The 22,676-nt window shown below is 37.9% G+C and overlaps 1 protein-coding gene across 3 annotated transcripts in view; it reads right to left on the bottom strand.

The window, feature by feature from the left end:
- Nucleotides 1-22,676, bottom strand: part of TAF2 (TATA-box binding protein associated factor 2) — a 94,926-nt gene that overhangs the window by 41,775 nt on the left and 30,475 nt on the right. For 2 of the 3 annotated variants that reach the window (XM_054018696.1, XM_054018698.1), the window contains 7 exons: nucleotides 21,146-21,231; nucleotides 15,907-16,042; nucleotides 13,506-13,660; nucleotides 11,361-11,475; nucleotides 11,105-11,214; nucleotides 7,327-7,392; nucleotides 4,556-4,808 (listed from right to left, as the gene is read on the bottom strand). In XM_054018696.1, coding sequence (XP_053874671.1) covers nucleotides 4,556-4,808; nucleotides 7,327-7,392; nucleotides 11,105-11,214; nucleotides 11,361-11,475; nucleotides 13,506-13,660; nucleotides 15,907-16,042; nucleotides 21,146-21,231 — 921 coding nt within the window. The remainder of the gene's footprint in view (nucleotides 1-4,555; nucleotides 4,809-7,326; nucleotides 7,393-11,104; nucleotides 11,215-11,360; nucleotides 11,476-13,505; nucleotides 13,661-15,906; nucleotides 16,043-21,145; nucleotides 21,232-22,676) is intronic. The other variant, XM_054018697.1, reaches the window with a different exon arrangement.

Raw genomic sequence — 22,676 nt, 5'->3', positions numbered from 1 at the left:
CCATAATTTTTAAAAAAGTGTTTGTATTAAGTTTCCATTTATTTTAAGCAATTTGCTGCAAAATATATAGCAGGGGTGGCCAAACTGCAGCTCGCGAGCCACATGCAGCTCTTTTACAGTTAAAGTGCGGCTCGTGAAACCCCCCACTTCTTCCCCTACCAGGCTGGGGGAAGGGGGGAACTTAGGGCTTCTACCCTGCAGTAGGGTGGTGGGGTTAGGGGCTTCTGCCAGAGATGACTGGTGCCTGCTGAGAGTTGGGGGACACAATTTAAAGGTTCACCCCTCCCACAATAGCTTGAACTCCCCCTCCCCCCCCCCCATGTCCACCCTCTTACCCTCAGTGGCCACTTCCTGCAGCTCTCAGGTGTTAGCTTCCCCTGGAGAGGCAGCGACAAACAGCTGGGAGCTTCAGGGAGGGGACACTGCTTTAGCTCCGCAAGGAGAGGCAGCAGCAAAAGCAGCAGCTCTCCCTGCAGCTCCCAGCTGTTTGCCGCTGTCTCTCCCCATGTCCGAAGCTCCCAGCTTGCCGGCTCCAGCAGCTGCCATGCAGGGAGAGGGCCTGTGACTGACCGGGACCAGCAAACCCTAGCAAAAATCTGGAGGGATACGTGCCCCCTCTCCACACATCTCCTCTGGCTTCTGCCCAGTGGGGAGGGGTTCTTGGGGCTTCAGCCCCATGGGACGCACCTGCCAGGGCTCATGACTTCAGCAGGAGCGGGGCTGAAGTCCCAAGCCCCGGCAGGTGACTCTGGCTCTCGAACTTCTGAATATTGTTGTATGCGGCTCGGAGGGTCAGTAAGTTCGGCCACCACTGATATATAGGGCCAAGATCATCTATATTAAATTGAGCCAACAGCAGTATCTTTAGTATCTTTTTATATTTTTTTAACTTAGTCACATTAATTTCTTACCTTCTCAATCACTGACTTAGCCACTTTTTCTGTTTCTCTATTCTATTGACATGCTATAGTTTGTATGTGGCCTTTGGCGGAGATCTTCCATGCATGCATGAATTAAATGAATGACCCAGTTTTACAAACCACAAGGTAAGAAGCTTGTCTTGAGTTATGTCTACTTTTAGGGAATACACCTCTACCCCAGTATAACGCCACCCGATATAACACGAATTCGAATAGAACACAGGAAAAGCAGCGCTCTGGAGGGGCGGGGCTGCGCACTCTGGCGCATCAAATCAAGTTCGATATAACACGGTTTCACCTATAACGCGGTAAGATTTTTTGGCTCCCAAGGACAGCGTTATATCGAGGTAGAGGTGTATATAAAAGCTCTAGGACAGCGTCAATGTTCCCATCTAACTTACACTGTTCACATCATATTCATCCAACAATATATTTTTAAGAGTTCTAACGTACCCTAATACAGTATGTCATAATAAAAAAGTTGGCTGTTCATTCCTCCTGAAATATGATCAGACAGCAATGGAGGATCTTTAATGCTAAATTGTGATGCTACAGCACAACAGCATCACTGTCCATTTGGCAGAAGGGAATGGACCCAAAGCTTAAGTGTCCCTCTCAAAAAAGAATTAATTTTACTCAAGAACCCTGCTTTCTCTTTTCTCTTCATGGTCATTTCCCCAGGAATCACCTACTCAGGAAGCTGTACAGTTGATATTGCATTTTCTTCACTTTTGATATAGGTTCGCTGAAAAATCATTACCTGGTTGATGATAGTATCAGCTTCTAGGCCAGCTGTGGTACATTTTAACATCAACTAAGATTGTATTTAAATAACCAGCATGGCTAGAAAGTCCAAAAGATTAATTCATACCACTGTTAAAATCTCAGACCATTACAGCTCAACGTGTCATCTGGCTGCTTCTGCTACTAATAGTTTTGAATGCAATATCTTAAGCAGATGTTTAATTCAACTTAGTTACTACTTAATGTTTTATCCTAGAATATCACATACTACTTCTGTGCATCAAAATGAAAATCCATAGTTCTGTAACCCAACATTTCACAACAATAATCACATTGCTAGTTAGGAGCCAACCATATTTCAAATAACCAGGGGAAATTTTGATTTTGCTCAATAAAGTTAATAAAAACTGAACACCTTAGTCTTTGTTAAAATTAAAGTGAGTTGACAGTGAGAGTGTTGTTGTAGCTGTGCTGGTACCAGGATATTAACGAGACAAAGTGGGTGAGGTAATATCTTTTATAGGACCAACTTCTGTTGGTGAAAGAGACAAGCTTTTGAGCTTACACAGAGCTCTGAGCATCAGTCCCAGAGCTGAAACGCTCTGTGTAAGCTCAAAAGCTTGTCTCTTTCACCAACAGAAATTGGTCCAATAAAATATATTACCTCACCCACTTTGTCTCTCTGATAGTGAGAACAGTTTTCCTACTATCCACCTTAAGGTAAAATTGGCACTAAAATGCATCAAATTATACTTTCTCCCCACAGTATTTCCCTATGAAAGGAAAAAAATCCTGTCCACATTGAGCGGCATCAAACTGTTTCACCAGAAACTATTCATTCCAAAATTACCACTGTGGGGTTTTAAAAACCCTTTATGGACTTGCTCAGAACCTGGGGTTCATTTTGAATTCCTCAAACTTCCAGACCGCAACCAAATCCTGTTTCATTTTCCTCACAACTTTTAACAAGAATTGACCTTTCTGTTCCTGCTGTCAATCCCTAAGCATATTCTTCCTTAACTACAGAAATCACCTCCTCTCCCTTAATTTAAGGCTGGCAAAATTTGGCCCTTTACTAGACAACAATCTTCTTGGGACTAACAGGGACCATGGCTACCTTTGTCTTTGTATAGCACCTAGCACAATGGAATACTCTGGGAACTACTGCAACATTGATTATCTTCACCATCACCAATCGTTCAATGAAAAATGTTCAAGCCAAAATCTTTCTCAACCATTGCTTCAGCCATGTCTTCCCTCTCTTGATATTCCATTTGACAGACTTCTCATTATGCTGCACAGGAAGTTCAAATTTCTTTCCCCAGTTTTTAAGTCCCTACACATCTCTGATGTGGTCTCCTTTTGCCTTTTCCACTACCAAGGATGCCAACCTGAAAGTGCTTTTCATCTCACACATCTGTACCTTCTTCCATTTTGTCTCTTTATACTTGGAATATCCTTTCAAAATCTACATGTCAAGCCTTCACCCTGGCCTAACTCAAGTAACTCATGAAAAAACCACTTCTGCCACATCCCCTAAAAATATGAGGATATGCATATTTATATGTATATATGTGTGAGTGTATATACACAAACAAATCAATATCTGTGCAGTAACTGTATAACCAAATACCCATAATCATATTCTTCCATGCTCCAGTCTGGTTTATGTTATAGCTTCACTTGTCTCTCAAACCATTTAGATTATAATCTCTTTGGGGGCTGGGATCTGTCTTTTCTATGAAACACCTACCACTTGCAAGGACATCACCTTGTTCATATTGCTACACTCAGCAGAATTTACTCTGTTTACCAGGAGCAAACAGTACAGTGATAAAAGTGTTCAGTATAATAAGCAGCTTTTAGAGTGAAAAATGAAATGAGTGGAGATGCTAGCGAAGCTGTTCTTTTTTAATATTCACTTTAAGCAAGACACTTACTGAGTTTTTCATAATGAATTCATACAGAGCACTCCAATAAATATGCATGTCACTGTTGAGTCAAACAGGCAGTATCAATGCCAGCACATAATGGAGAAAGTGTACTTTTATCTTTTGTGTTAGTATTTTGTAATGCTAAATATATTGCCACAAGTGTTTTGATTTTGAAAATAACGTTACTCTAAATATATTTTCAAACAGATATATATTGTATACATCCTCGTAATGACAGAAAGGAAGTTCAGAGAGATTAATCTATTGCACACCAGAAAACATTCAGCTACTCCTTGATTATGCTTCCTTAAGATTTTTTTTTTAATTTTCACTCTTTTGACATTTCCACCTGTAAGTTTCCGGCGATATCCAATTTGCTTTTCATTTGAACTCCTTTAGGACTTACTAATTTTGTAACCAAACTGTTCTCCCCCGCCCCTTTTTAAGTCAACAATTTGATTCTTAATTTTCAAATGCAGACTAACGTTACATTTATTTTTGTACCACTCAACCTAAAGAGATATACTGCAACAATCTGAATGCACATAGTAGTCTCTCATGCTATAAAGGTGAAATTCACCACTTCACCAGATTTCTCAGAAGAAGGGACAAGGACTTTCCCACCAAAATAAAATACATTTTGGCTCTCTGAAAATTGTTTAAACAAAAGTTCTTTTATTTCTTCAACTTAATGAAAACTGGAAAAATCCCTTGTGGTTTAAATGTCTGACATCTCAATTTTGACAATTATTATGAAAGCTTTCTGCAGTCTCCATTTACAGACTAAAATAATAAAGCTTTCCTTTCAAATCAGTCATGTTAAAAATACTTGGCAAACTACTTTAAACAGGCCAGATATCAAGCCAATTTAAGAACTGTGATGATTTTTGACTCATTTTCAAATGTTTACAATGTCTAGCAGATTTCTCTCATTATTTCTGTGCTATGTGATCTCACCTTTGCAAGACAGAAGCAGGCCAGCATTCTCACTCGGTAGAAACATTGCTCTTGTTCTAGTATATCAGTCAGGGCAAGTCGCGATGCTGGAGTTGGGAACTTTTCCAATGCCAAAATGGATTCTTCCTGTGCAACTACATCTCTTTCATACCGAAGCTGATATTGCCACATGAAGTCAGCTTGTTCAAATTCTACCTTCCTCAATACAGACATATCTGGATCTATTCTAATCCAGAGTAAAGGAGAATCAGCACTAAAAAAAGATACACAAAACATTCACAACTTAAAACATTATAAGCCTACAATAGTAAATAAAAAGATGTCTCAGCTAATTGTAAATTAACAAAAAAAAAAAAAAGCTAAACCACTGTTAAACATGCTAAACTGGCAGCCATATGACAGGCAACAGCAAAATAAGTAATAGTCTTGATGTGTTTAATTCTCTTTCCTCAGAGACTGTATCTGGCATGGTTGAACAATGCTTAGACTACCCACAAGATGACCAATTAGAGACAATTGAGCTGATGGTTTTTAACGTGGTGAGCTATCATGGTGGAAACTGACAGGGCTCACCAGCTCATTTCACATATACCTAATAGCTATTAGGAGATCCAAGTTATAAGTACTACTATACAGGATTTAAAGTAGTGACCTAGAATCGAAAGGTTCCATTAACCATCATTTCACTCCCCAAAATTAAATTCTCCAGTGGTGTCCTCCAAAAGGGTGTTTTCCTCCAATACAATGTTATATAGCACTGTAGCCATATATGATGCTTTACAGGCAAAAAAAGACCTCTTTTCCAAGGAGCTTATGTAAAAGTCAATAACACAGCAAGATTATGACACTCAATGATAAACAACGGACAAGGAGAGGGCACAGGAGGAGGAGGAGTTATCAATAATGAACATAAGCATATCTCATGCTCTTAATGTATGCATCTTGATATGAAAGAATAACCAAAAGAAGGAAGTTTTAAGAGGGATTAAGAGAAAGAAAGAGCTTGTATGATATACAGAGACAAGGAAGATGTTCTAGGCATATGGGGGAAGATATGGAGGAAAAAATGCAGTCACTTGTGAGAAAAGGAGACCACGAGTACAAAAGAGAGAAGAACTGGCAAAACTTCTTGGGGGAGGGAAAGCAGTGGCACTGAGCGGTAAAGTAGCTTGCCCAAGCACACATACTGGTACATCCAGAAATAGAACTCAGGGCTCCCAAGTCCCTGTGCAGTGCCCTAGCCACCTGACTATAAATGACCAGAACCACTTACAGTTAATTGTGGTCATTTCTTCTTTTGTACATGATACTTGTACTATTTGTCAAATTATTTCTGTGTATTTAATATGTAGAAATTATTCATTAAAAATTTCACCAATGAAAATGTCCTCTATAAATTTACATTACTAGATCACATGTTCATAAACGAGGCTTAATTTATCAGATTATTTTACCCTTAATTCTCTTGAAGAGAAACAGGCAAGCTGCCCTCCTTCATGGAGGTGATGACAATGCCTACCAATAATGGACCACTGGCCTTCATCAGCACAGGAGTACATGAAAGCTGCCAACACTTTCAGCAGTTCAGAGAGCAACACCAGTTCAAACTCATAGAGAGAACAGTGGGCATTTGTTCACAGCAAGAATTGACCCTGCTTCCATGGAGCAAAATAGTTCCAAGTGAATTAATACAAGAATTTATAAATATACTTTTAGCATATAGGTCTCAGTACAAAACATTTGTATACAATTAATTTGCAATCAAGATGGATTAAGTATAAATGAATCCCAGATAGGGTGACCAGATGTCCCAATTTTATAGGGATAGTCTCGATTTTTGGGTCTTTTTCTTATATAGGCTCTTATTACCTCCCACCGCCATCCCGATTTTTCACATTTACTGTCTGATCACCCTAATTTCAGGAACTCATCTAAGATTGACCCATCCATCTAGGTACTTACATAGCATTCACTGAGCTCCATCAAATATTTCCCTAAGTTTAATGCAAGGGCAACAAATTCTGAATTAATAATTCTTCATTAATTACTTGTTTAAATTTTATTTTTAAACTAACCTTAGAGATATGTTTAGAAATGCACAAGAATGAACATCTTCATTTATTCCAACACATTATCATGCCCAGTTTGAGCTTTCTCCAAAAACAGCTCATATTACTCTATGCCAGTGTTTCTCAAACTGGGGTCGCCGCTTGTGTAGGGAAAGCGTCTGGCAGGCCGGGCCAGTTTCTTTACCTGCCCTGTCTGCAGGTCCGGCTGATCGCAGCTCCCACTGGCCGCGGTTCACCGCTGCAGGCCAATGGGAGCAGCTGGAAGCGGCGGCCAGTATGTCCCTTGGCCCGTGCCACTTCCAGCAGCGCCCATTGGCCCAGAGCAGCGAACCGCGGCCAGTGGGAGCCGCAATCAGCCGGACCTACGGATGGGGCAGGTAAACAAACCAGCCAGGCCCGCTGGGGCTTTCCCTACACAAGCGGCGACCCCAGTTTCAGAAACACTACTCTACACATTTATAGTACAATAATCAGAATTTCCTAAACTATCCCCAACTAGGAAAATAAAACCTCAGATATTGAAAAACAATGGCAAATATAAAAATGACGGATTACAGGCATAAACAGCAATTATGAACTGAAAGATAAATATCATCACCCAAAACCTTAAAACATGCTTAGGGCAAACATTAATACTAATAAGGGAATTATATATAAGCATGGAGGAGACAATGTCCATTTGTCTTCAACAAACCAACTTACTCCATTGCAGAAAGATCCATGTCCACCTCTTCTCCATTCATTAATGGAATCTTTTTTTTCTTATTTCTGTGTTTTTAAAAAAGTAATACAATTTAAGTTATACCTTCAAAATGAAGAATACAACTTTCAGATAACTATACTGACGCTTTCTCTCTCTATATATATAACAACATATAACATGTTTAAATCAGGATTAAGTGTAATATGTGATCACTATGAATACTGGCATAAAGTACACGTACTGATTAAAAATACAATTATGTTATAGCAGCGGTTCTCAAACTTCACTGCACCACAACTCCCTTCTGACAACACAATTAATCCATGACCCCAGGGGATAGGGAGGAGCAGAGTCCGAGCCCTGCTGCCCCAGTGGGAGAAGAAGGGGGCGCAGCCCAAGCACCACCATGTCGGGTGGGGGAAGATGAGACCAGAGCCCCAGATCCACTGCCCTGGGTAGGGGGTGGAGCTCAGGCTTCAGCCCTGGGTCCTAGCAAGTCTAATACTGGCCCTGGCAATCCCATTAAAATGGGGCTGCGACCCACTTTGGGGTCCCGACTCACAGTTTGAGAACCACTGTGTTATGGGTTTATATTTCAGTCTTGCTGAAGTCCTCTCTGCCCGTGGTCCTGACAACATCCCATCAGTGATGCCACTTCCATGAAGAAGTATTTTAGCTTTGCTTATTAAAAATTCTCAGTGTGTATTTTGATTTTTTATGTTTTGCTGAAAGTGGGGGTAACATCATGGTGTTCATATTCATGTTGGTAGATTTTGTAAAACTCCAAAATAAATGATTTTTGGGAAGGGTCTATTTTTAGGTACTTAATTCCCCTTCGCTCCCACTCTGACTCATTTAAGATACTGCAAACCCTTACTCACATAACATAAAGCACATGAGGAGACCCACTGTCTTAAATAAGACTACAGTACTTACATGCTTAAAATTAAGTACACACATACATCTTTGGAAAGTTGAGGCTGAAGTGATTTTAAAAAAATTTTTTAGGAGACTGAGACAATCTGAATAGGGAGGTATTTGGTTTGTTTTACTCATAAGTTTAATCAATACAGTCTTGGTATTTTTAGGGAAGGGGAAAATATGATATTTTTTAATCCAGTTGCCTGATTTGAGTTATTTCTTGTTGTTTCTGGTCTTCTTTCTTGGCGAGATTTCCCATTCAAAGGCATTTCTCCTTGAGCAATTCAAAAGGAATTAAAATTTACTAAAAACTATTCCACATTACACAAACAAGTTTCTGTTTAGATTTTCACAATTCCTAGGAACTTTATAAACAACTGGAAATTTGTTGTTAAGTTTTAGTATCTGATTACTGGTGAATGTAGTGCTAATAACTGATTCTGCTTTTTCCTCTGAATTTTCTCTCTTATACATTTGTAGATATGTCTGCTAATTATATTATAACATATTATTATTGCCTTCATTTTCAATAAGCATGATAATATGGAACATGTGCATGAAGCCAGTATGGCTGATAGAAATAAGCATCTAGAAATGAAAATTACCACAGCTGAGGTGGAAGAAGAATTCAAAGAACTTAATGCACTCAAGTCAGGGGGATTGAGTAATTTCCATACCAGAATACTTAAAGGACTGGCACATGAGATTGCTAGTCCAGTAGCAAGGGTTTTAATACATCTACCTATCCCTGGAGAAAGATAATGTCGTACCTATATTTAAAAAAGGGGAAAAAGGTGATGCAGGCAATTACAGACCTGTTAGTCTGACCTCACTACTATGCAATTATTCTTTCCTTTACAATTAGAACAAATTATGAAGGAAAGAATAATTAAATTCATGGAGGTAAAGGGATGCAATGCAACATGGGTTTACCATGACAGGCTAACCTACTTTCAGAAAATAACTGATTTTTTAGATAAGGGAAGTCCAGTAAATCTAACATACTTGGACTTCAATAAAGCATTTGACACGGTGCCACATGGGAAATTATTAGTAAAATTAGAGACGAGGAGGATCAGGTTCTAGAACTATCAGGTAAATAACGAACTGACTAAAGGGAAAAAGGCAAATGGTTGTACTGAAAGGTAAATTACTGGATTTGAGGGAGGTTACTAGTGGAGTTACTCAAACATAGGTCTTGGGACCAATCTTATTAAATATTTTTATTAATGACCTTGGCACAAAAAGTAGGAGCATGCTAATAAAATTTTGCTGATGATACAAAGTTAGGAGGCAATCGCAATAAAAAAGAGGATCAGAATATTACACAAGAAGAGCCAGATAACCTTGAATACTGGAGTGACAGAAATGAGATGAAATTCAATAGCACAAAGTTCAAGGTCATGCACCAAGGGTTTAATAATAAGAATTTCTTCTACAAGCTGGGGCTCATAAGTTGGAAGCAACAGAGGAGAAAAGAGATCTGGACACGTGGGTTCATCGCAGGATGACTATGAGCCACCAAAGTGACGCAGCTGTGAAAAAGGAAAATATGATTCTAAGCTACATCAGGCAAGGCATTTCCTGTAGAGATAGAGAAGTATTAATGCCATTGTACACAGCACTGAGACCTCTTGGCATACTGTGTACAACTCTAGTCACACATGTTCAAGAGTAATGAATTTAAACTGGAACAGGTGCAGAGAAGAGTTACTAAGCTGATCAGAGGAATGAAATGCCTATCTTGTGAGAGGAGATTGGAACAGCTTGGCTTGTTTAGTCTAACAAAAAGAAGGCTGATAAAATATATGATTGCTCTCTATATAGGGGGAAGTAAATGCCAGGGAGGATATTTACCAAAGAGCTATTTAAGCTAAAGGACAATGTTGGCACAAGAACAAATGGGTATAAACTGTCCATGAACAAATTCAAACTTGAAATTAGGTTTCTAACCATCAGAGGTGAGGTTCTGGAACAGTCTCCTAATAGGAGTTGTAGGGGTAAACAACTTAATTAGTTTTAAGAAGGAGCTGAACAAATTTATGAATGTGATTGTATGATGGGGTTGTTTGTGCTGGTAGGGGGCAGGACTTGGCAGCCATAGGGCTCACATCTGGTTGTCGTCTTATTTTCCTAAAACGTCATACTTCATGGTTTCAGCTGGCCACCTACAGGGTCAGAAAGGGATGTCCCCTCACCGGAATATTTTCTGGGTTGTTCTTTTTTAATCTTCTTCCTTTGAAGCATCAATGATGGCCATGGCTGGAGATGGGACATTGGACGGAGTAGGCCAGGGCTCTGAGGTGGCACTGAGCAGGCTCTCTCTCAAGTGCTTGACTGGCTGGTTCTTGCTCACATGCTCAGGGTTTAACTGATCACCATATGTCAGGTTGGGAAAGAACTTTCCCTCAGGATAGACTGGCAGTGACCTTTAGGATTTTTCACTTTCCGCAGATCACTTGCCAGGATTATCTTGGTATATCTCACATAATCATTTCCCTGCCACTATGAAGGCCCCAGGCATTAGTGCACCTTGGTCCTTCCTGCTCTCTGCCTGTGGTACATAACAGTATAGTCTCCTGTGGGCTGTAATATTTTGGTCTAATTTCAGTTATTGAGTTAATTGGTGCTGGTTGCTGTAGGTGGCCTGTAATATACAGATAGACTAGATGATCTGGTGGTCCCTTCTGGCCTATGACTCTATTATCACAAAATTGGTAAATTATACAGTAAGATTATCAACATTTACAAAAAGAAGTATTAAAAGATTTAGATTTCACACTTCCCATTAATTGCACTGGACATTATTATACATACATTCTATAAACATCTGCATTCTGTAGTTCTAATTCTTACCTTCTGCTTTTGGAATGGCAAGGTATATCATGTTTAAGACTGTTTTCTTCTATCTGCAATGTATGGTTGAAAGATCCATCAAGTTCTTGCACTGTTACTTTAAGAGGACCCTGAAGAAAATTAAGATACTTTAATTATTAGTGTAATAAAAACAAATTTGTCTAATATAAATATAAACCTAATGTTTATAAATGTGTGTACAGAGATAAATGCACATCAACAGTGTTGTAAACAAACTATGGAAAATGGACCTTACCACATATTTCTGGGTCCCAGGAGAAGTGTAGTCTTGCTTTATTTCCAATTCCAATACATTTCGTTTTCTATTAAACGCAAAACTGCCATAAAATTTTACCACACCACTCTGATCCCTAATAAATTGTATAGGAATTTTGAGGGACAAAAGATAGTGTTTATAAATAAAAATAACATTTATAAGGTAAATATTCTCACATTTTGAACTAGATTTGTATTTGACTGTCACAGCACAAAAAGATTCAAAGAAAAGCGGAGAGGGAAAAATATTTTGGATTCCTTTCAGTCCCATCAATGGGAGACAAAAGCCGTGTGCAAAGGGAGCACCTCAGGAATATTTTTTAAAATAGTCTTATTGAAGATTTTTATATGCTGGTAGAGAAAACAAGATTACAGAAAGCTCAACAAAAAGAACTGTAGACAGAATACCTAGTACTGTGAAGTGCAGTAATTTTTTTCCACTGAAAATAAAAACAAGTCATAATGAAAAGCTGTATTATTTCACACCATGTTCCTCAGGTGTCCTTGCGCACTTCCTCTAGCACAGAGGTCCCCAAACCATTTCTGTGAATAGTTTTAGTTTGTGTGACAATTATTGCCTTATTTTAGTCACAACTGAAATGGAACAGAGTTCTCACTGAAGTGCAGTATTTTCATCTAACAATAATGTGGCTAAAGCACAGAGGACAGGGATTACCAAATCAAATAATCCTGAAGAGTTATGGATCGATTAAGTTCTCTTTAAGTCATGTTCTCTCAGGAGTGTCTCTTTCAAAGTTACCCTGTTATTAGCTTGTTACCAGCTTTACCCACTTTATAAAAAAAGATCACGTTCATGGAATTCTCCACTGATTACTAGTATTTTTGCATAGCTATGTATGGAAAGAAGAATTAATAAATTAGATGTTTCCTTACCATGCCCCATAAAAAAAATTTGATGCGTGTTTATCCATTATGAAATATTTCACTCCAGAAATATGGTACATTCTAAAATTTCTTTGGTGCACATTGATTTTTATGTATTGTTCTAGTATTGTGGAATAGTAATCTTGCTTTCAGGCCTTTTTACACACTAAGAGTTATATAAAATATTACTTACAGGAAAAGTCAGAACAAATGAATAATTCCCTACATACATGAATAAAATTGAGTTTTGTTTTCTCTACTGAAACAGTACAACCATATGGCATGTGTGATCCCCTTACACTTAACAATCTGTCCCAACTTGTATTTAGATTAGACACTCTGGTTACCATCCCCAAACCTGAAGAAGAGCTCTGTGAAGCCTACAACTGTGTCCCTTCCACCAACAGAAGTTGGACCAATAAAGATATTACCTCAACTACCTTATCTCTCTGATTTTGCTGCAGCCATAAAATGTTCATTTAAAATACCAATGAAAATAGATAAAACAATTTATTTTCAAATTTCTGCTAGTATTAGTAAAAAGCAACAGAGGGTCCTGTGGCACCTTTAAGACTAACAGAAGTATTGGAGCGTAAGCTTTCGTGGGTAAAAACCCAAGACTTGCATCTGAAGAAGTGAGGTTTTTACCCACAAAAGTTTACACTCCAATACTTCTGTTAGTCTTAAAGGTGCCACAGGACCCTCTGTTGCTTTTTACAGATTCAGACTAACACGGCTACCCCTCTGATGCTAGTATTAGGGCTCACATTGATCTAAAAAATGCACTATCAATCTGCTACCCCAGGTAATTTATGCCACAGTGATTTTCTGGAAATCACATCTGAAAATGCACCAGACTATAGCATTTTCCATGTCAGACTTTAGCATATTTCTAATGGCAGTGTCCCCTGGATCTCTGTAGTATAGTTTGACCTTTAATTCCATGAGAATGCTTGAGCTTCTTTATAGTAATTTCACTACCGGTAAAACTGACAAATACTGCAACTCCTTCCAGTCTTGAAAAGAAAAGAGCACCCAGAAAAAGCCAGCGAACTGTAAGTCACTATGAAAGGAATCTAAATAGGTAGATTGTTCCTATTTTTAATATGAATCCCTTTGTTTCTAACTCTGTTAAAAATTTAGGCATTTCATATCTTCCTGCACATTCCTGTAATAGTGCCAACGAAAAGCTACATTTCTTCTCCACTTTAACAATTCAGAACTAGAATGAAAAGGATACACCCACTGTTTTATTAAAGGCTGGATGTCTTTGCCAGAGACATTAGAGATGGATTTCAAAAATCCAGATGTGGAAACCAGCATCTGACTCCACATGTGAGACTGGAACTTCTGAGACGAGGCAGTGCTGGCCAGACTCAACAGTTTGTTGAAAACCTAAAATGATAGAAAAATTCATTTTACATATTTTGAATATTGAATTATATGAATTTTTTATCTTGATTGTCTTCAGGCAATGCCAATCAGCTCGTTCTGTAATGTTTATCTTAAAAAAATAAAGAAAGAAAAGATACTTTTCAAAACAAAGGAATTTCAGAAACACATTAGATTGTCGCTATCTGAAGTTGGGATTTGCAGATAGAGTGCAGATACAATGGGCTAAAAACAATGGTGCTGGGAAGAGGTTAGGCCTAATTCAAAGGCAGCTGCAGTACCAGCATTATCTTAATGACAAATAAAATGTTTAACCCTGGGACAAAAGGAAGCCACACACTATTTCACCCTTTCCTATCTATGCTCATCACTCATCACCAGGCATATTTTAACAGGCAGTTTTCTAATAAATTTACATGGAGTTGAATGCAGAAATGTATTTCAGTATCTATTATCTAGCTATAAGCATTTCTAAAGCACAAGACTATAAATACTTTGAGAGCTTACAGTTGACGTTAACTATCAACAGCAATCATTTTCTTTTACACAAATATGATAATACATATGATTTTTTTTTACCTCCCTTTTACAGCTAAGGATGCATTCTCCAATAACTAACTTACTACTAATATGTGCATCTTTATAAAAAAAATTCTTCATGATTATATCTCATATATAGGGCCCTACCAAATTCTTGGTCCATTTTGGTCAATTTCACCGTCATAGGAATTTAAAATCATAAATTTCATGATTTCAGCTATTTAAATCTGAAATTTCACGGAGTTGTAATTCTACGGTCGTGACCCAAAAAGGAGTTTTAGGGGGGTTACAAAGACATTGTAGGGGGTGTTGCAGTACTGCTACCTTTACTTCTGCGCTGCTGCTGGCAGTGGCTCTGTCTTCAGAGCTGGGCAGCTGGAAAGCGGCAGCTGCTGGCCGGGAGCCCAGCTCTGAAGACAGAGCCACCGCCAGCAGCAGTGCAGAAGTAAAGATCGTGTGGTATGATATTACCACCCTTATTTCTGTGCTGCTGCCTGCAGAGCTGGGCCCTCAGTAAGCAGCCGCCACTCTCCGGCCACCCAGCTTTGAAGGCAACCACACAGAAGTAAGGGTGGCATGGTATGGTATTGCCACCCTTACTTCTACACTGCTGCTGGCGGAGCTGGGTGCCAGGCCAATTGCCGCCGCTCTCTGGCCACCCAGCTCTGAAGGCAGCGCAGAAGTAAGGGTGGCAATACTGTGACCCCTTTAAAATAACCTTGCAACCCCCCCTGCAACTCCCTTTTGGGTCAGGACCTCCAATTTGAGAAATGCTGGTCTTCCCCTTGAAATCTGTGTAGCATAGGGTAAAAGAACACAAAAGACCAGATTTCATGGGCGGGAGATCAGATTTCACAGTCCGCGCAGCATTTTTCATGGCCGTGAATTTGGTAGGGCCCTACTCATGTACTACATTACTGTGTTACGAGTCAAAGTCTATTAAAAACTCTATTATACTTTGCTATAAAAGAATAAAAAAAAGTCACTCAATTTATTCCTCAGGACAGTAAACTGTTGTATTTAAAGTGCATATCGGGGTTCAGTTTTCTTTTACATAGACTACAAAGGACAAGTTACCATCTGGATACTGTGTGAAGGAACATAGTATAGGCTGTTGTGATTCAAGTTTAAACAAAAACCATTAGCATTGCATGTTTTAGCCTATATTTTATCATTATACCAATTAAAAACATTACATCTTTACAGAGTAATACTGCTTTCAGAGTTCTGGGTCTCCCTTTATTAAGTGTCACATTTTTTCTTACGAAATCATAAAATAGAAAAAGAAACTGAAATCTCACAAGTATTTAACTTTTCAAAGAAGCCGTATTTTAATTATTATTTAGTTATGATAATGCTAGGAGCCCAACACAGGCCAGAATCCTGCTGGTTCTCTTTATAGTGCAAAAAAATTTTGTTTACTAAGTTTCAAACAGTAACTCTACTGGAGGCAATGAAATTGCGAAGATGTCACTGAGGAGCTAATTTGGGTTCAGAACCTTTATTACTAGCCATGTCTGAGAAGGAAATAACCAACCTGTGCATTATAATCCAGTTTACCTGTACTATGAGCACAGTTTATCTCAAAGTTATTGATACCCAAGCAAACATGAAACCCCAAGATGATTTTTAAAAAGTAACTTACGGAACATAATTGTACTTAAAGATAAAAAGTTGTATATACGTCATAAAAGAATTTAAACACCTACTTGTAGCATGAACTCCATACTGATCCTGTTTTCTATCAATCTCATAACAAGATGGGCTTTACACTGGAACATAGTGTAATATTCCCAGGAGAGCGTGTGAGGGTGTTTTATAGAAAAATGTAGATGTGATGCAGGGCTGAAAAATTAAATCAAAATAATTTAATGTGTTTTCTGTTCTGAATATTATGGCAAAAAGCCCACAACAGTTACTGGTAACAAGATGATTGCAGTATACATTCATATTGTTTCTACTTATTTAAGACAACAATGCATCATGGATTTATTCATGAAAAAGTCTACAATTTTTATAATGTAGAGATAGGTGCATGTATATTACATAGAGAAGTATAGAGAATAAATTAGAAGAAACTACAGTTTCTTCTACAGTTATATAGTAATATTACAAATATGAAGTTGTCTAGTAAGAATTTAATCTATAAAAATCAGTGCGGAAAGGGTATATGTCATCAGACTACTGAGAACTGCTCATAGCTTTTTGGGGGGGGGAGGGGTCCCCCTTCATTTAAAAGCAATTTGATTGCAATTACTATATATTTAAACAAACATTTATTTGGAAAGCATACAATTGATTGTTCTACAAATGAGAACAACTTAGTTGACCTTCTATGGATATTACTTATTTTATTTCAGTTTCATTTGAAAGCCAATCTCTGCAGCAAGGCTGTTGATAGTAAAATGGCTAGAAAAAGGGTTTTTGTTTAAAGCATAACATCTAAAGAAAATTTCACTAGTCTTGAATTACACAATGCAGCAAACCCTCCCTTATCCTATACACTGTTTCAGGTAGATTTTACAGTCAAAAATAGCTAAAATGAACCTGAACAAGCTACATACTGTATTAACAACGTAATTTAATTGGTCAACAGAAATTAGTATAAAAGGTCTCTTCCATTTTTAAGTCCACTGTTTTGCATTTATTTTTAGGTTGAAAAGTTGATGTTTGTTCAAATGCACAAGATCCAATTTAAAAAATGCTTTCATGGAGGAAGTTTCAATATGCTTCAAGAGAATATAATTTTATTATACTTTAATAAAATGAAAAAAAGATTGACTAAAAGACTTTTTGGGCAGCACCAAACACAACAGGGTCCTGGTCCATGACTAGAGCTCCTCAGCGCTGGGATAGTACAAATAAATTAAAAAATAATAATGTAATCCTTTTAAACTACTTAAAAACAAATAAAAGTTTACTAATCAAAGCATAGCAAAACCTAAAAACAACTTCAGTACTTAGGCACACTGGCATCTCCTATACAAGGTATATCATATGTCCCAAAACAGTGGTGGTCAGTAATCACCATATTTTCAAATTCACTTGCTTTTAAGTTGCTCTGAGACAGACCTAAAATTTTCAGTGTACTTTTTGGTTAGAACATTTTATTAATTAATCACCCTCACTGACACTACCCTTGAAGATGAGGAGGGATTTAAACAAAAATCTGAATTAAATCATACTTGCAAATTAAATATTTGGAAAATAAAATATTTTGCCTCACTATATGATCAGATAAGGAAAGGCCGTATGATAGTATCTACAAGCAAGAAACAGAGTTAAAAGTTCTCATAACTAATTCTGAATTTCACAGTGTCTGTTGGGTTTAAAATCATAATGCACATGATCTGAAGCTTCTCCCTGTGAGGAGAATAGCTTGTATGGCATACAGACATTATATTTTAAATGGACTTCTTCTTGATAAGATTTAAAATAACTTATTTTTAAAAGTTGCCTGATCTATAGTCCAGTTCAAAAATAGAAAAGTTACTGTAATTGCCTTATTCATGAGAAAAATAAGAACATTTGCCTGTTTTCCATTAGCAGAGAAGAAACTGGAGATGATAAATTTTATAAGTCTGAATTTATTTTTGTTTGGCTGATGAATTAATGTTCAGTGACTGGTTTTGTTGTGCTAGAGTTTTTCCCTTTAGTTATTTTTATAGGTGTTTTATATTGAATTTTCCATAAACTGGTGACATGTCTTAAGACATTCGACCCAGATGAGATCGGGCCAACTTCCTCAAAAGTGGTCGTATATCTGGATTTTTTATTATTATTATTTTATTTTTTGGTCATAGACCAACAAACTCTGTGATATGAAAAACACAGAATATTTTAAAATTGCTGCTTTAAACTTTCCCAAGTTAATGCTCGCCAGCAATGACCTAATTCAAACTTGCATGGCTTCAAGGCAGGCCCTTGCACCTGTTTTTTCCGGACTTGTGAGGCAGAGGAGGAGGAGCTGCAAGGCAGAGTGAGCAAAATTCATAAACCTTAAGAATCAAGGACTAGGTTTAGAAGCCTCGCCTTTTGGGTCAACATCCATCGGAGGAAAAATTCACCTTCCAGAATCTCCTAGGCTGTTCACCTTGGGGAAAGTCAGGCCACTGCAGCCTCTGACCAGTCTCTCCCTGCACCTGAAGGAGGCCCACTAACAAGTAGTGCTGGGCCAGCAGAATATCATCTGGCGTCTTGTTTGCTGTTTCAGCTCCTACTTTACAAAAGCACAGAATACTGTGAGGACTGAAGAATTCCCAAACTTCCTGTTATCTTAAGTAACTTATTTTCCTGTCCCTATTTTTTGCCTTGAATTTAACAGGAAGACACCCCAGCCTTTTTATTTGCTTTATTTTTAAGATGGGAAAGCGAAAGCGTGGCTGCGTGCATGCATGTGTGTGAGAGCGTCCTGCGACAGGGTGTATAAACCACATGCCAGTGATAAGGTGTTAGAGAGCTGCAGTGTGCCTGGCCGGACCTTCCTCCATCAGTCATGTCATGGGTGGAATAAAGGTTTAAAAGCAGGAATTCCTAGGCAGTTGATGGGCAGCTCTGAAAGAGAGCAGACAATAGCTCTACAGTCCTCAAGCAGATCTCCTGGAAAGCGTCAAGGAAACTGCCCTCAAGAAGTTCATTCACCGATTTCCTAGGCCTACAACGAGGTAGAAGACTCCGTTATATCAACCAGGCAGAATAGATTTGGTAAGCCCCTAAGTTAGCTGTGAAATGTTCTGTGCTCCAACCCTCTGCCCTTCTCACAAGTAGTGAATAAGGAACTATACTGAAAGAACTTGTGGAGTGGGGAGCCAGGAATCCTCATCTCCTTCAAATGCACACAGACTGTGTGTCTTAAATTAGTATTGGAGAGACTCCCATTTATGCAGGCAGGGACACCCTATGGATTTAGCAGCACCCAGAGAAGGTACCAAGAGAGAAAAAGTGCTCATAGTTTAAACAGCCCTAAATATTGTCTCATAAAGACAGTTATTAAACTGTGTTTTGAACCTGAAAGTATTGAGAGACTTGATTTTGTCATCTATAATTTCTGGTAAATAAACGTTTGTTAAACTTCTGTTTATCAAGGTTGCTCTGCTAAAGTTAGTATTATAATCTCTGTTGAGGAGAGAGAAGGAGAGAAAAAAGGTTAGCTAGGACATAAAAAACTGAAGTTTGAGAAGAAAGTTTTATAATTGGCTCCAAGGTTTTGGTTAGGACTGTAGGTAGCTTAATACTAAAAACAAGTTATTTAACAAACTTTAAATTATTGATTTGATTGACTTTGGTAAAAATCTTTAATTGGGATCTATAAACATGCAGACAACCACCTTCTTAGTCTCTTTTACAGAAAGTATAGCAATTGACTGTTTTTTGTACTAATTTGATGATTTAACTTCAATCCAATATTGATCTTAACTTATCTGATTGGATACTTATAACATTTTATTTTTAGTTTAATATAAAACAGCTTACCTTTGATGATATGTTGTCATGATTTTAGTTTAAAAAATTTAATAATGTGTACAATTGATACCAAGTCACATTCATTTTTAATAAGTAACAGGGGTCCATATCCTTTGAGGACCTGGGATGGAAACCAGCCGGTCAGACTTAAAGTCTGACCAGCTCCCCTAATAAATGTACAGTGTGTGTGTGTCACACACACACACACACACACACACACACACACACACTCACTCACTCCTTTTTGGAATTTCTTCTTATATCCCCTACCCCAAGAAATGTGAGACCATATGAATCTACTTGCATTTTTGTAGTAGCTCTAGTTTGTTGGCTTTTAAAAAACTTGATCTATTTTTCTGTGGCTTTCCCCAACACAACTCATATAAAGTCAGTTTCTCTGAAGTGGAGAATATGTTGCTGTTATACTTTTAGCTGCTAACAAAAAGCCAAAAACAAAACAAAACAAAACAAAAAACCCCAACACTAAATCAAGTCCTAACTCAGCACACCCAATTTAGTTTAACAAGGTATCAACCAGGCCAGGAGGCCTAAAATTTGATGTACCAGCTATGCCTTGTTTTCCAGAGGCATGCGCAGCAAGGCCATCTCATTACTTTGCCTGATTTGCTATTTGTGAAAGAGCAGGGCACTGAATTAAAGCAAAATCCAACATGAGCAGGCAGGCAAAGTGGAGTAATGGCCTGGAATGCACATGAAAGCTGATTCTGTAATGGTCAACAACCATACAGCCTTGTGTGGTTGAGGATTCACCTAGGTGGGAAATTGGTTGTTAGTTACATTCCAGTTCTCATTCTGAAAGTCCTTTCCTTCTCTGTTTTTTTTTTTTTTTTAAATCAGTGTACAATTATTAAATGGGTATTCTGAGGCTATGAGTTCTGATTTTAAACCAAACTAAAATCTGGATGTGCATATACTCAAAAGCAGAAAAGCATTCCTGCAGATGGCCCGGCCCAGCTCATCTACTTTTCTCAATGGCTCTTAACAGTTGGTCTACTTTTAAGTTTCATTTTTCTAATTAACAGGACAAAAAGCTCAACATCAAAAGAGTGAATGTAACAAGAAGTGGTATCAGAAACAAGAGAGCAAAGAAAAACAAATCCAACCACCAAATTCACCATTAATGCTGTTTAAAAATCTAAAAATTATTAAAAATCATTGTAAAAGTAACAGGAATTAAGTTTTTAACTCCCTTTCCCTCTCCTGTCCCTGTAATGAAAACTGGTTTTTACAGCAGAATTAAAAACATTCAATAAAAATAACTGTCTTTAAGTTTTAAAATTAGAGATTCATAAAACAATAGTGATAAACTACATCCATGATGTACTTTATGAGACCATTAATACATGCCTTAGGCAGCTGAAGTCCTCCAGCCTTTGGCCTTGTGCCTCACAACATACCCAAAGTAAATATTAATGGCCTCATAAAAACACACCCTACAATGACTTATAGTTTAAACAAACATACTTGTCTTTCTCTTTTCCTCCTCCAAATATTGGATGCAGTAAAACTCCGCCAGTCTTCAGTTCATATACCACTATTTGGTCTAGCTCCTAAAAAGTACAATATATAAAAATGTATATATTGTTAAGCAGAAGAGGCTAATTAGTGGGCTTTCCAGTGTTCTATAAAGTGATCATTTCTTAACCTCAGAGATCAGACCTGAACAACAAGTGAAATGTATTTGAAGTAATTTTACTAATTTGTTTAAGAAAAAAAATCATAATCAATATTTTAGCACCAGAGAGCTAGCAATATTTACAGGATTACAATGAAGAACAGATGTTCATCATCCAGGCAAACAGAAATAAAGCAGTAGAACTGAATAACAGAGCTAAAGTTTAATATTCAGTTGATAACATATCAGAGGAACTTTGCTTTTTCACTTTGCTAGAGCATAAACTTCCTCTGATCCCCTGATGAGTAAAAGCAAGGGACTTCACCAATATCTGGGAGTGAGAGGTGATTTTGTTTCCAAGGCAGATTGTTTTGCGTTTCCACTAAGAATAATCTATCACCTGTGATTACTACTAGCACAAGGAACATAGGAATTGCCATACTGGACCAGTCCATCTAGTCTTGCATCCTGTCTCTGAAAGTACATAGTACCAGCTACTTCAGAAAGAGATACAAGAAAACTAGAATTAACATCTTCAGGGAAATTTTCTTTCTAGCCCCCATTAATTAGAGGTTGGCTTATCCCCTAAAGTCCAAGGGTTCATAACCATTTCAAAAACTCTTGGTTGAACTTGTGTACTATTATTAGGCACATATATTTTGCTTTACAACTTCAGAGCTTTTTGCAAACATGATTATTCAACATGAAACAGTAATGAGTATTGAGAAGGAGCTGCGAAAGAGAGAGTTAAACATGGGTAAATGAGTTATGTGAGAAGTGATTCCTTCTCTCCAAAAATTTAACTACTAAGGCCAGTCTCACCATGAGCTCTATCTAGGCAGAACCCTGTGCAGAACTTACTGCATAACCAAAGTCTAATATTTCTACCTGTAAAGATGCTAAGGCAGTTTTGAGGAAACATGGTCAGAATATTTAGTCCATAACAAATCCTAATGTCCGCCTTGATTCATCTTAGCACCCTGGATTCACACTGGCCAACTTCTACATTTTTGTGCTGCCCCAGGATGTGAAGTCAAAGCTATCAACCTGGATCCCTCTGGGATTATGGAGGCAGCCCACAGGATAGCAAGTCAATGGCATTTTTATTATGAAGTACACTTTTAGAAGTTGGTGGTATATTATTTTAGACGCTTTGGTCTAAAACACAAGTATTTTGCAAAACACAGGCTATAACACAAAACCAAAGACATTTTATTAACTTAATTTTACAGCCTAAGAGCTACATTCACAAAAGGATTTAGGCACCTAATTGCTACTTTAGGCACCTGAATCCCAGAACTAGGCCCCACTGGGATTCACAAACCCACCACTCAGCTACCACTGAACCCTGTCAGTTCCCAAACTCACTCAACACCTAAG

Source organism: Malaclemys terrapin, chromosome 2 (genome assembly GCF_027887155.1).
Source record: "Malaclemys terrapin pileata isolate rMalTer1 chromosome 2, rMalTer1.hap1, whole genome shotgun sequence".
Classification (NCBI taxonomy): domain Eukaryota; kingdom Metazoa; phylum Chordata; order Testudines; family Emydidae; genus Malaclemys; species Malaclemys terrapin.
Note: the sequence above shows the minus strand (reverse complement) of the source record. Positions and strands in the feature narration are given on the sequence as shown.